At 46.8% G+C, this 14152-nt stretch overlaps 1 protein-coding gene across 2 annotated transcripts in view; it reads right to left on the bottom strand.

The window, feature by feature from the left end:
- Positions 1–13751, bottom strand: part of LOC137422459 (uncharacterized) — an 87168-nt gene extending 73417 nt beyond the window's left edge. The window contains exon 1 of one of the 2 annotated variants that reach the window (XM_068109208.2): positions 13696–13751. Coding sequence is in view for 1 of the 2 variants with exons in the window: in XM_068109206.2 (XP_067965307.1) it covers positions 12604–12718 (115 nt within the window). In the remaining variant the exon portion in view is untranslated. Of the gene's footprint in view, positions 1–12603; positions 12747–13695 lie in introns of those variants that run through there. The other variant, XM_068109206.2, reaches the window with a different exon arrangement.
- Between the last annotated feature and the right edge of the window lie 401 nt (positions 13752–14152).

Consider the following 14152-nt stretch of genomic DNA (forward strand, 5'->3'; position numbering starts at 1 on the left):
GGAGAGACCGCAGGTGTAGAAAAGCACTCACGGCAGGAAGGAATGGAAATTGCCCAAAGTCTGTGCTCGCATCCTGATGCCGTGCTTAATCCTTATAAAGATTTGCAGGACAGTGTTTGCCGCGAAAAGAATTTTCGCGCGCTTGGGATCGAGACGGCACCCGGGCATTTGTGGAGGGTCCCTTGTGAGTGGTGTGAGAGAAAATGGCGCGCGTGTGAGGAAAAGGTGTGTGAAGGTGAACGGCGCGCGTGTGCGAATGGCGTCGAGGTGCGGGTGTGTTACCGAGTGCGAGAGCGAACGCATGTCGGAGTGTATGAGTGATGAATGCGATAGAGTGTGGAAGTAGGAGTGAGTGTGACCAGGAGAGAGATGGATGGAGAGAGCGTGCGAGAACGCACACCTGAGTTGGTTGTGGCGCATGTGCGGGAGGGCACATCGGAGCGCGTGAGTGGGTATGTGCAGGGGTGCACACCCGTGGTGAGTGTTACGGAGGACGTAACGGAGGAGAGGTGTGAAACGGAGAGTGTGAGTGTGCCAAGAGAAGAGTGTGCAGAGAGAGAGAGTGCGGTGATAGAGTGCAGGGAATGTATGGGTTGCATGAGAGGCGCTGAGACACCTGGATGTGTGAGTATGGGAAGAGTCGCGTGTGGATGTGAGCATGCGAGTAAGGCATCGACGTTGACCGGGACAGCGTTTAGGCTGACGGATAGCCGACGCGGCTCCCGGTCCATGCCGGGCGGTGTGTGCTGCGGGAGCCGGCGGGGATCGGTGTCGCCTCCCTCCTCTTCGGAGCGCCGTGCACGATTCGAGCCGGGCCCCGCCCTGCACGGTCGAGTCCGCGCTTTGCCAGGCAAAGCGACCGGCCCGGTTCGAGAGGAGGTAGGAGGGGTCGGAACGGCACCCCCTGGTGGTGGCCGCGCTCCACCCGGGCAAGGCTAGGCCATCGCACTTGGGAGTGCAAGGCCCCGCGCCGGGATGGTGCTTGGAGCCTTGGCCCGAGCAAACCTCCTCCCCTGAACCGAACGCCGGACGGGCCCAACCTGCAGTAGACCAAACCACCCGCATGCATCGCGTGGCTTTGCGAAGCCGAGCTTTGAAAATGCATGGACGTACCGAGGAGGCTCAGATATAGCGGACTGTGATGATGATAGTGTTATTGTTTGGAATTAATAGGGATTTGAAATTGGAATTGGCTTGAAATTACTAGTGATTGGAAATTGGGAATAGTGATGATTGGAAATTGATACCCAGTGTCTGGGGGGTGGTATCTCTACCATCCCTCACATTTGGGGGCAAAGGAGCTATAGTTTTATGGGGTATGGCGGTGAAAACCTAGCCAGGGAGGGCTTAGATAATGTTAGGGTTTAGAAATGACAATAGGCAACTGTAGATTTAAGTCGTGACATTGTACCTGTAGAGGGGATGTAGCAGATTAGTGGATTATAATGACGAGGGAGTGTAATAGTATAACGGGCGACTGGGAAGCACGAATCTTAGAAGGGAGTAGTCAGCTTAGATGATGCTATGTGTTTGTGGTGAGAGTGATGAAATAAGGAATTGAGAGGCAATGGTTTGGAGAAGTTAAAGTGTATTGAGCAGAGTATGGTGAAAGGTATGATTGTGCATTGAATTGAGTGTATTGTATTGAGTGAATGGTCCTGGAGGGAAGGAGGGTGCAAGTGCCACCAGGTGTGCAGGTGCCACCAGGTGTGTGGGCACCAGGTGTGTAAGTGAAGTACAGGTGTATGGAGAATGGTTGTGTGGAATAGCTGGTATGGAATACATGGAGTATGGAATAGATGGTCTGGAATGAATGGAGTATGGAATGGATGGTGTGGAGTGAGTAGTGTGGAATATGTGGAGTGGAGTGGTTGGTGCGAAAGGAGTGGATGGAGAAGAGGGACCCCTTTCACGAGTACCCGGGGAGGGTAGTTTAAAAGTAGGTAGAGGGAGTAGGTAAATTGTGGTTGGATATTGGCATCGGTGGTGCATGTGGTAGAATGGTGTTTGGATGGGTGCATTAGTGAAGTGGAAATGGCTGGGCGTGTGGCCTGTTAGTGAGAAAGATTAAATGGGCACTCCGCCACTGTTAGTATGTCGGCCAGGTGAGGCCGCAGGTAGGCTTTGGGAGCCAGTAGTTGTTCAATGGGGCCCGAGGATCCAGAGGACAGACCCGGGTAGCCCGACGCCAGAGAGGGTGGTAGGGGGTGAGAGCGCCAGAGGGCCTTCCCCAGGTAGGTTAGGGTAAGGAGCAGGTAAGCTCGGGAGACGACTGCAGTGGCGGTGTGCAGGTGAGCGGACCTGCTGGGAGCGCCACACGACCCAGCCTGCAAATTCTGCGAGGGCACAGGGTGAAGAATCGGGGGAGTGAGACCCCAAATTGGTGAGCACCACAGTTTGGTCAATGGGAGTTCGGTTCTTAGAACCACATAGAGTAAAAATGGCCATTGGTTTGGCAGGGAAAGACCCCGGGTAGAGTAAAGTGTGTTAAAGTCATTTAGAAGGTAGTTCGGATTGGAAATCTCTTCACGCCATCCGCATACACTCACCAAGGTGACAGGACTCCACACCACCGTTGTTTGCAGACATTTGGTATGAAAGACGCATCATGACATGGGGGTGACATTGTGCTTGTTATTCCATCTCTTCCTCCTTAGGAGGAAAGAAAAAAAAAAAACACCTTTTAGAGGCCATTTTTCCCCACAAGCGGGGGTTGGCCTTTTTCGGGAACTGTGGTTGTTGTTGTTTTTTCGGTCCCCTTTTTGAAGCAATGTTTTACGGCCGGATGCCCTTCCTGACGCCAACCCTTTTTGCCGCCTTTAACGACAAGCAGGGAATTACCAATGAACTGGTACTCAATTTGCCGACCTCGGAAGGATGACAGGCTGAGTCAACCCCCCTGGCGTTAATTCAGCGATTGACCGGGATTCGAACCCAGGATCCTAGGATCCTAAGCCGGCACCCTAGCCGCTAGCCCAACACCAGGGACTACACCAACATCCTTAGGAGGCATTGATGATAAATTGATTGATGGCAAATTTGGTAGAGGGATTGTCGACGAATTTGGAATTAGGGGAGATATGGGGAAGACAGGACGTTAGCGACAGATTTGTAAATTGTGTAAATACGGGGTAGGGGCAAGGGTAGATTAGGTGACAGGCGGGGAACGTACGGTAGGGACGAGCTTTCTCGGCTCGCTTTCCGGCACACCTCACCTCTGCATTACCTTGTGTTAATGTGTACTCTTGCGCCCTTGCACCCCGCTAACCCTGCTTTGTCTTCCTTCCCCACTCATGGACCGTGGTCTTTGGGTACTGAGGGGAAAGTGTGCAGGCGCCGTAGTTGTGTGCCCGCACCCTCGCTGCTGCCTGCCTGGACCGGTACCCCACTTATGGACCGCACATTGTTGTGGCCGACCACCACTGTATGGACCACAGGTCTGTGGCTGAGCACCACATTCATGGACCCCACATTTTGGGGCCTGGCACCTCTGCTGGGGACCGGCCACTGTGGCCAGGAGATCTTGCTTGTGGACCACAGTAAAGGTGGCACCCAAGCCATGCAGGTGGACCATCCTTAGTTGGCCCCTGCTGGCCATAATTTAAAAAGTGGACGCATTTTGTGCCCTTTTTGTTTTATGATTAAATAGGCCGCAAGCAAAGAAGTCATCCAGAACCATCGGCCCAGCAGAGAAGACGTTGCAAGGCATCGCTTATTGAAATGTGATGACTGTGCACCGGAGGGTGCTTTTGGTGCTTTTTGTGCATTTTGCTGCTTTGGTGCTTTTGGTGCTTATTGGTGCTGGTGGTATCGGTGCAGTGCAGTGTATGCCTTCCTCTTTTCAAAACATCTTCTTTTGTTTCCCAAAAGACAGGTCCTGGGTTCGCGTTGTAAATACCAAATAGTGTCTTTGTAAATAATGCTCCCCACCGTCAATGTTTAGTTTTGAAATTAATTCCGTGATTCGGTTATCCTGTGGGCGTGATTCTGTTAGATAGAATGCAATGCAGCAGGCGGGACATACTTAGTTGTTTTAAAAATGTCGCACTCAGGGTGAAGTTAATAGTAGAGGGTTACCACACCTGAGTGTCACACTAAGTTAAAGTTATTTCGGGCCGGGACGGCCCTGGAGGTAATGAGGGTGCAGTGTTGTGGTTTTTAAACCCTCCACTTTGTAAATATCTGCAATATTCCCTTATAAATAATCCCCTGTAAATATTCCCATTTTTGGTGTAAAGGTCAAAGGTCGCACCCTAGTTAGGCCACAAGCAACACGTAGCACACCATAGGCTTCTTCTTTAGTTATTTCATTAGTATGTGTTTCAGGTAAGGATCTGTTTCCAATAGTTGAATCTGCGTTGTATTAATCAAATAACCTAGGCCCCCTTCAATTATCCCCAATCGATCTCTCTCTCTCCAAAGTGCCAATGGCACCTTCAACGGGGCTTGTCCTTCCCAATGCTGCCACATAATCGTAAGTTGGGATGAGTGGATAGAAGTTGGTCCATGTTGTCAGACAGTGAAATGTAGATGGAGTCATCACTGTTTGGGGGACGGTACAGAACACATCTGAACAAAAGGTGGGAGCGGAGAGGAAGCCGTAGCCAGAGGTACTCCTGAGGGTGAGGAGGAGAGAGGGCAGTGCAAGGAGAGTGAGGAAGAGAGTTTTTGATAAAGATAGCCACCCCACCACCAGGCCGAGGCTCAGGTCTATCATACCGGAGGAGGGAGTAGCCCGGGAGAGATACTATGGAATCAGAGACATCATAAAGGAGGAAAGTTTCTGTTAAGCAGATCACGTCTGGTTTGACAGAAGCAACCTGTATAGAGAGATCAGTTAAGTTTGAACGAAGGCCCCGGATGTTTGAGGTCCATACCGTTAATGAAGAGGAAGGGGGAGCATCAACGTGTGGCCCTGAATGGATTTCTCTCATCTCCCCTTCCTGTTCAGGCTGGAGTTCCCCAAGGAAGTGTGCTGGGCCCTGTGCTTTTTCTGGTCTTTATCAATGATCTCTCTGACTCTCTGGAAAATCCTCTCTATATCTTTGCTGATGACTCCACTCTCTGCCGCTCCATTCCTCTTCCCTCAGATCGGCAGTCTGCAGCCTCCTCACTCTCTGAAGACCTGGACAAAATCACAGACTGGTCAAACAAGTGGAACATGTCTTTCAATCCTGACAAATCTCACTCTCTTACTATGTCTCTCCGAAAAGATCGACTGGACAACCCTCCCATCTACTTTCTCAACAATCCTCTCCAAGAAGTTCTGTCACTCAAGCTTTTGGGTCTCACTATCTGCCATGATCTTTCTTGGGAAAACCACATTTCCAAGCTGGCCTCCAAAGCCAGTCGCCGACTGGGCATCCTCCGTCGTGCGAAGTCCTTCCTCGGCACACCTGAGCTCCTCACCACATACAAGGCTTTCATCCGCAGCTCAATGGAATACTGTTCTCCCCTATGGGCTGGTGCTCCTGCCTCACACCTGGCTCGGCTTCACGCTGTTGAATCCAAAGCTTTCAAAATCATTGGAATCTCCCGCGATGAAGCTATCTCTGAGGGCCTTTCACTCACTCACCGCAGGCAGGTGGTAGGTGGCCTTTCTGTCTTCTACCGACTCCTCTCCGGCCTTGCTCCCCCAGCTCTCTCTGTGCTCTGTCCCCCAAATATTCCTACAGGTCGCACAAGATCTGCCAGCAACCCTCTGATGGTTAAACTGCCGAAATCTCGGCTCTCTGCTCACCTTCACTCTTTCATTCCTCTTTTCTCCCGCCTGTGGAACAAACTCCCACACTCCCTTCAATCCCTCTCCTCCCTCCAGGTCTTTAAAACAGCTGTTCACCACCATCTCTTATCTTCCCCCATCCATAACCTTGATCTTTTCTACCCCCACTAATTCACCCCAGATCCACCTTGTTTGAAATTCCAACTTCTTTCCTGGAAATCCTGGCAGTGTCCATATGTTTATACCTCTCCCACCCTCCCCCCCCCCCCCCTTCACATGCCTCCCCCCCCTTCACATGCCTCCCCCCCAAAGCCCTCTCCCTCCCACAGATCTCTCGATGTCTCCATGTCTCTCGGTCCCTGCTCTCAAATGTTGTGTTTGTGTCCTTCCCCCTCTCTCCCCATCTTGTCTACCGCTCCCGATGTTATTTGTTTTATGTGTCTGTTTGTCTTTCTGTGTGATTAATGTTCGCTCTTTCACGAGCCTCGATCTTGTATACAAAAACAAAACAAAAAAAAAAAAAAAAAAAAAAAGTCTCTGTTAAGCAGATCAAGTCTGGATTGTCAGAAGCAACCTGTATGGAGAGATCAGTCAGGTTTGAGCGAAGGCCCCGGATGTTTGAGGTCCATACCGTTAATGAAGAGAGAGGGGGAGCATCGGGTACAGGACAGGGGAGGGGAGGAGTAGGGTAAGATGAAGGATGAGAGGGGGAGGTAGGGAGAGCAGTTGATAGTGTGTCAGAGATTGCAGAAGAGTTCCAAGAAAGGGAAGGATGAGGAGGATGAAAGGTTTGATGGTGAAGGGATGAGGCACAGTGAGGGGTTGTTTGAGGGGGGGCAGAGGAAAGTAAAAGGTTGGGGGGGTGGAGGTATGAGATAGAAGGGAGACGAAGTGGGGAGGAGGCAGCTTTGAGGAGGAGGGGGGAGGAGGGAGAATTGGAAAGGAATGGTATGGGGGGAGATTTGAATGGGAGGGGTTGGGGGGGAGTTTTGAAGGGGAGGAGTGAGGGGGGAGTTTAGGAGGGGAGGGGCAAGGGGGGAGTTTAGGAGGGAAGGGGCAAGGGGGAAGTTTAGAAGTGGAGGGGCAAGGGGGGAGTTTAGGAGTGTAGGGGCGAGGGGGGGATTTGGAGGGGAGGGGAAAGGGGGGGAGTTTAGGAGGGGAAGGGCACGGGGGGAGTTCAGGAGTGGAGGGGCAAGGGGGGAGTTTAGGAGTGTAGGTGCAGGGGGGGGGATTTGGATGGGAGGGGCAAGAGGGGAGTTTAGAAAGTGGATGATTAATGAAAGACGAACATTGAAAACAAATTGGGTTTGTTGTGATTTTCAAGTTAGCAATCCGATTCAGAACGATGGAGGAGGGATGGAATGAATGTGAATTTAGACCATGTAGTGAGGGAGACGTATATGATATTGAATTTCTTTTTTTTGAAGTGGAATGAGTTGGAGAGGAAATTGAGAAAAGCCTTTTAAATAGGAAGAAAAACAGCGTGTTGTAAAATACCACTGAGTAAAACACTGAAGGGGAAAGGTTAAACATATTTAAATAATATTTAAACAGAACCGTGAACAATCTTATATGCACAAAATACCAACGGGGGGGAGAGCCGAGAGAGACCACCACGAGTCACGTGAACAGGGCAAACTGTGGATGGCAAGGAGATAATGGGGGCGGGGCGAACAGCACACCTGGACAGAAAATACAGGATGAGACAACAGTACACGTGGAGAAAGGGGAAAAAAAAAATTTTTTTTTTTTTTGGGGGGGGGGGGTGGGGGGTGGGGATTTAGAACGTGAGACAGAGTATTATGTTCGGGGTAGAAGGGAAAAAACTAAGAGCCAAGCAGAACACGCTTAAGTTAACAAACACCGACGAGGGTACAACTACAAGGCCGCACGAGGAGCAGAACACGATTAATTAATTACGAGTTACAGGAAATTCAAACCAAAACTAACTATAATCAAACAATAACGCATGGACGATAAAATAACGGGTTGAAATTTGACAATCTATCTGGGGAAATGGGGGAGAAACACGTGGTCGAAGAACGAACAAACGAATAAGAATGAATAAATGAATGAGAACAGAGAAGGAAATGTTTTTTTTTTGTTTTTTTTTAGTTGAGATTTACATAAGGAAGTACGCTATGGGGTGAAAAGACTGGGAAAACAGAGAACGAAAGTTATTGGATCACAAACGACGGACTGAGAAAAACAAGGCCTCAAGGTTGTACAGTGTACACTGTACAAGGCCTCAAGACACGACACGAATTAACACGATTTTCAATACAGGTATGAAAGATTTGCACCGAAAATCTTCGTCGGGAGACAATATATACACCATAAAATAAATACAGTTATAACGAGAATACAAATGGGAACAATTACCTAACTTTGATTTCGATGGATAGCGTGGAGAGCTGAGAATAAACAAACCCTCGCCAGCAAGACCGGAAACGGGTCTTCAACGTTTGGCCCACGTTTAAGGAATCGGGTCTTAGTCATTGTTAATAGTTCGGGCCGCGGTCGCCATCCGCTCGGCAAATCAACACCTTATCCGCGGTCCGTAACAATATATATAAATAAATAAATCATTAACCCCCATGCTCTTCCAGACAAATAGTCAGATTCACTATGTTTTTTCGTTCAAAATTTTTGGAGATTAGCAAAACTATACATTTTTGGAATATTCAGAGCATGAGGAATCCAAAAATTAATGTTGGCATTTACGTAGACACTTTTGTGAAAATGACACTCAGGACAGTGATGAAGATCTGTAAAAGCATATTCCTGAACGGTATCGACAGGGCCGGCGCCAGACTATTTTGCGCCCTAGGCAAGGCCAGCTACTTGCATCCCCCCCCCCCCCAAATTTTTTTTTTGCCAACTTCAATTATCAAAAAGATGTTTTGTCGAAAAAATAAAAAGCAGAAAACTTGAAACTGCTAAATTTATTTTAAATTGTAAGAATAAGTACCGTAAGATGCCAACAGCACCAATATTAAAGGCGCAATATCCATTAATATGGCAGTGGCCCTGTTACCCCACGCTTTGGGGCAAATGGGATTTCACTTTTAAAAAATATGACACTACATGTGGTTTGCAATGCAAAATAATGAAAGTGGGCCCTTTATGAGTGTGTGAATGGAAATTACAGATAAACAAAACAGTTTTTGGTTTGAGCAATAAGTTTTAGATATGCAAAATCAAAATTTTAAATAATCAGTCTTTAATTATCTTTCGCAAAACGCCATAAAATACATATTTTGCGTGATCTCGGCTTCTTGTCAACCTAGAGACTTAATTAAATATGCTAATCCTATGTTTTCTGGGTCAAGGAATCCAATAAAGGCCTCAAAATAGTGCTCAGGATTATAGAAAAGCAACAAACAAAGGTAATTGAAAACCATTGTCTTTATATTTGTGATATAACTGCATTACATAATACATGATATTGCAAGTCCTTTGAAGTTGTAGGTTGTTATAGGAAGTTATAGGTAGTATCAGATTGAACTATAAGTCCTATACACAGGATCTACGAGGTCTATACCGTTCAGGAATATGCTTTTACAGATCTTCATCACTGTCCTGAGTGTCATTTTCGCAAAGGTGTCTACGCAAATGTAAACATTAATTTTTGGATTCCTCATGCTCTGAATATTCCAAAAATGTATAGTTTTGCTAATCTACCAAAATTTTGAACGAAAAAATAGTGAACCTGACTATAGTAGCCAAGCCAACTAGTCTCTTTTCCAACATTGTAGAGCGTATGTAAGTTTTTATAACTTTGAGCTTTGAGAAACTACGTTCACCACTTGCCACTGATACTGGAAGTGTGAGAAGGATCCTTGAAGCAACGGAAACATTAGGCACATTATCCAGGAGTTTTTGTTGTAGTATGAAGAGAAGTACTTCTTGTGGCAGCATAGACTTTGGAAGTCTTCGAGCTATTGCTACAAGTTCAGTAATGCGCCCCTCTGATGTCTGCGCCCTAGGCGGCTGCCTAGTTGGCCTAATGGTAGCGCCGGCCCTGGGTATAGACCTAGTAGATCCTGTGTATAGGACTTATAGTTCAATCTGATACTAACAAGGCTGCTTTCTTGCTTTATAAACCCATACCTATAACTTCAAAGGACTTGCAATATCATGTAATACAGTTATATCACAAATATAAAGACAATGGTTTTCAATTACCTTTGTTTGTTGCTTTTCTATAATCCTGAGCACTATTTTGAGGCCTTTATTGGATTCCTTGACCCAGAAAACATAGGATTAGCATATTTAATGAAGTTTATAGGTTGACTAGAAGCCGAGATAGCGCAAAATATGTATTTTATGGCGGCCATTTTGAAAATCCAAAATGGCGGCCATGCAGGTGTCTGTGCAAATGCCAACATTGATTTTCGGATTCTCCATGCTCTGAATATTCCAAAAATGTACAGTTTTGCTAACCGCCAAAATTTTTGATCGAAATTATATTTGTTAACATAGTGAACCTGACTAAAAGGAAGAACCCAAGAAAAGCTACACAATCATCCAAATACTGGGTAATTGTGTGTACGTATATTATATATTTACTGTAACGCTATATTACCACAAAACAAACTATTACCACAAATATTATATTACCACAATTTCATTTATCAATTCAATGACGTCATTAACTCACCATCAGCAGACTGGGAGAAAAAAAATGCGGTCAAAACCAGATCCGGTGGTGTAATGAATGAATGGTAGGGCGTCCACTCTGAATCTAGGAGGTCGGTGGTTCAAATCTCATCCGAGACAAGTCAACCCAAAAGCTAAAAATGGCGCTGTGCTGCTTCCTTGTTTGACGGTGAGCACTTATTAAAGGGCTATAGCACGGACAAACAACCGTATGGTGACAACAATAGCGCACGCTTTGATGGGCCAAATGGCTTCGTCCTGCGTCCGTTAATGGGCGATCTTTCAACATGACTGCGTCCACCGGTTGAAAGACCGAAAAGACTGAGGACCCAAAATAGCCCAAGGACCCAGAAGACCCCACAGACCCAACGGACCCCCAACACCCAAAATTCCCGAAGACCCAAATACCCTATAGATTATTAGACACAAAAGCCCATGAAGACCCAAGGACCCAGAGCCAGAAGAACCCAAGGGCCCAAAAGACCCCAAAGACTCAGAAGACCCCCCCCCCCCAAGGACTCAGAAGACCCCCCCGCCCCCAAGGTCTCTGAATATTCCCGCCAAAGGCAGCAACAAGGAGCACGACCACCACCACCCCTCTAACCCCCCCCCCCCCCCCCCCAAGGACACAGAAGACGCCCCCCCCCCCCCCAAGGTCTCTGAATATTCCCGCCAAAGGCAGCAACAAGGAGCACGACCACCACCACCCCCCTCACCCCCCACCCCCACAAGGACTCTGAAGATCCAAAATACCCCAAAGACCCAAAAGACTGAAAATACCCTGAAAACCCAATGGGCCCCAAACACCCCAAAGATGCAGAAGACCCAAAACACAGTTAAAGACCCAAAATACCCCAAAGACCCAAAAACCCTTAAAGACCCCGAAGACCCAAAATATCCTGAAGACCGAAAAATACCCCCAAAGACCCTTAAAAGACAGTTGTTTAAATGTCTTTCGAACAGTGTCGTGTCAGTGTTCGAACAGTGTTCGACAGTGTCGAACCCAAAAGACCCCAAATACCTCGAAGACCCAAAAATACCCAAAAGACCCAGAAGAGCCAAAGACCCCAAGGACCCCAAATGACCTAGAGGACACAAAAGACCGCAAGGACACAAAAGACCCCAATTACACAAAAGACCCCAAGGACACAAAAGACCCCAAGGACACAAAAGACCCCAAGGACACAAAAGACCCCAAGGACACAAAAGACCCCAAGGATTCCGAAGACTCAAAATAAGAGTAATTATGCCTCTTATATTGGAATTGTGGACGGTGGCTTGCAAACTGAGTCTCATTGTCGGTGTGCAGAAGCGGTATTTTTTAAATCACAAAAAATACAAAGCACAGGGAGGTGAAATTGTCTGCACGTGATGTGCAATGTGCGCAGAGTAAAACAAGTGTTCATTTACATCTGTATGATGTCTAACAAATAAAGAACATATAAGCACACCTGACACTAGGCCCAGACTTCAGACTTTGGCATGCTCACGCTGTACCGTCAAATAAACTGGTCCGACCCGTCATTTTTGACCGATTTTATACTAGTTAAATAATATAGCGCTAACCGTCACGGCAACGTGGATCCATCACTATATATATATATATATATATATATACCGTATATGTTTTAAGAAACCTCGTCTCCTCTTCGTTTTATTGGGTTGTGAGCATGTGTTTAGCAAAAGCCTATATTATGTATGATTAAACAATTTAAATCTTTATAACCTGCCATTTACTCTCGGGGCACGTTTCGTAAATAAAAATAAATAAATATTAAATAAATAAATATTAAATAAATAAATATTAAATAAATGAATAAAACAGCATCAAACTATTAACGAAACAAAATATTTCGGTTTAAAACGACAAAGTATATTTTCATGTCGGGATCGGTAGAGCAGGTTCTCGGCCTCTCTCTCCTCTCGAAGGTCACAATTCAACCGTTGTGGGTTCAAGTAATTCGGAAAAGGGCGTTAAAAGGTGGCAACGTGACGCTCATCGCGTAAAAAGTTTGATTTCTCTACCTGTGCAAAGGCTCAGGTAAAGGTAACCGAGCGCACCTTCCTCGTACAGGACTCATCAATCGAGCCCAAAAGTCTATTCCCGCCAAAGGCAGCACCAAGGAGCACGACCACCACCAAATAATGATGTACCCACGTTCCTCGTTAACGCACCCCAGCGGCGACGATAGTTCCACCGGGAAGAAGCAATCACGTACCGGTACCTTGTGCATTGTCGAACTGTGCGGAGTCGAAGTTCTCGAAAATGTCCCGCTGGTATCCTGGAGGGGAAGACTTTCCCTCCGGTGACATCTTGAACGTCGTGAATTCCATAATAGGTTCTCAATCAAAATGGCTTTCACTATCGGGAGTCCCGACTCGATTCATATGATTCAAATGTTCATCGCAGCGCGCCCCCGGCCCGCACCTGGTCGCTCCGCCTACCACCCCGCCCACTCGCTAGCCCCGCCCACGGCCGTCCGCTCCGCCTCCAGCCCGCTCCCGTGGAACGTAACGAAGGAAACACTTAAATGATTCCCGACACTCGAATGTCGATTTTCCTTTTTGGAAAAGATTTGTGATAATCACTTGAATGGAAAGCAATTAAGGTATTATATAGGTGTGCAACGTTAAAGGTGGTATTTTGGAACCCGTTTGAAGCGCTCTCGATTATCGAGTGTCCAACTTCTGTATTTGTAGTTGTAATCTTGTACAAGCATCGTCATTTTGTCTCGTTGTAAAATGCATACCGACACACGACACATAGTGCACGGCAATAAGTTCAATTCCTCAACCTGTTAACTAATTGGTAAAACAAAATGTAGCTTTCTTCGACTTTCCTGGAATTATTCGTTAACACGTCATTTTTTGTTTTGCCTCCGACACTTTTAGCTTTTCACCTTTACCTTTGAGCCGTCTTACCTGGGTTATACTCACGGCCGGTTGCATCACAGCGATACGCCCCGTCCCTCGGATGGACGTTAAGCCGGTTGTCCTGTCTTGCTAGCATTTGCTATCGTGCAAAGTTTCAAGCTCGTATTAAAAGTGTCTTTCACGGAGAGCGCAGGCGAGTTATCACCGGCACCACGTCGAGCAAATTACGAATTCCTCCCCAAATCGACTCCAGTCAGACATCAAGTCTGGACATCCGGATCGTGAAAGACTTGCGGCAAAAGTGGGTTTTTAAAGATGTAGTAGAGATTATTTTTTTCCCCACGATTCTTGGACAACTGCGTTCAAAATACGTAGATTCGATAAACTCTCGAGTGCGAAAACCTTTTTATTTTAAACATAAAATATGGGTAACTTACCAAAACTTTTTCACCAACATGACAATATGGCAGGAAAGTGAAAAAATGGATGACACGACACCGTCTGAAAGATTATGGATAAATACACCGTCTGCGCAGTTTCGATGACCCGATTCCTGAGTCCTGCAGGTGTTTTAATTATTATTTAAAGGAGCGTGTGCTTCCAACCTAAAAGGCCACGCCCATTGTATAAAGGTTACGCCCACATCTCCCCCACATGCTCCTCGAGTCCTCGCTCCGTTCACCCCAACCAAGTGCCTCTGATTGGTTGAGTGGATCACGTGAGGGTACAGGCGTTGATCACGATCCATTTGCATTGACAAAGGATAACTGTTGAGGTTTTAACGGGAATGCGCAAACATCAATGAGATCGTTATCGCTCTCAGCTACACATTGCTGACGTCACTGTCACGGTATATGCAAAAACGTTTTACATTTTTAATCAGTTTTCCAGGAC

The sequence above is a fragment of the Myxine glutinosa genome, chromosome 2 (assembly GCF_964187855.1).
Source record: "Myxine glutinosa chromosome 2, kmMyxGlut1.1, whole genome shotgun sequence".
NCBI lineage: Eukaryota > Metazoa > Chordata > Myxini > Myxiniformes > Myxinidae > Myxine > Myxine glutinosa.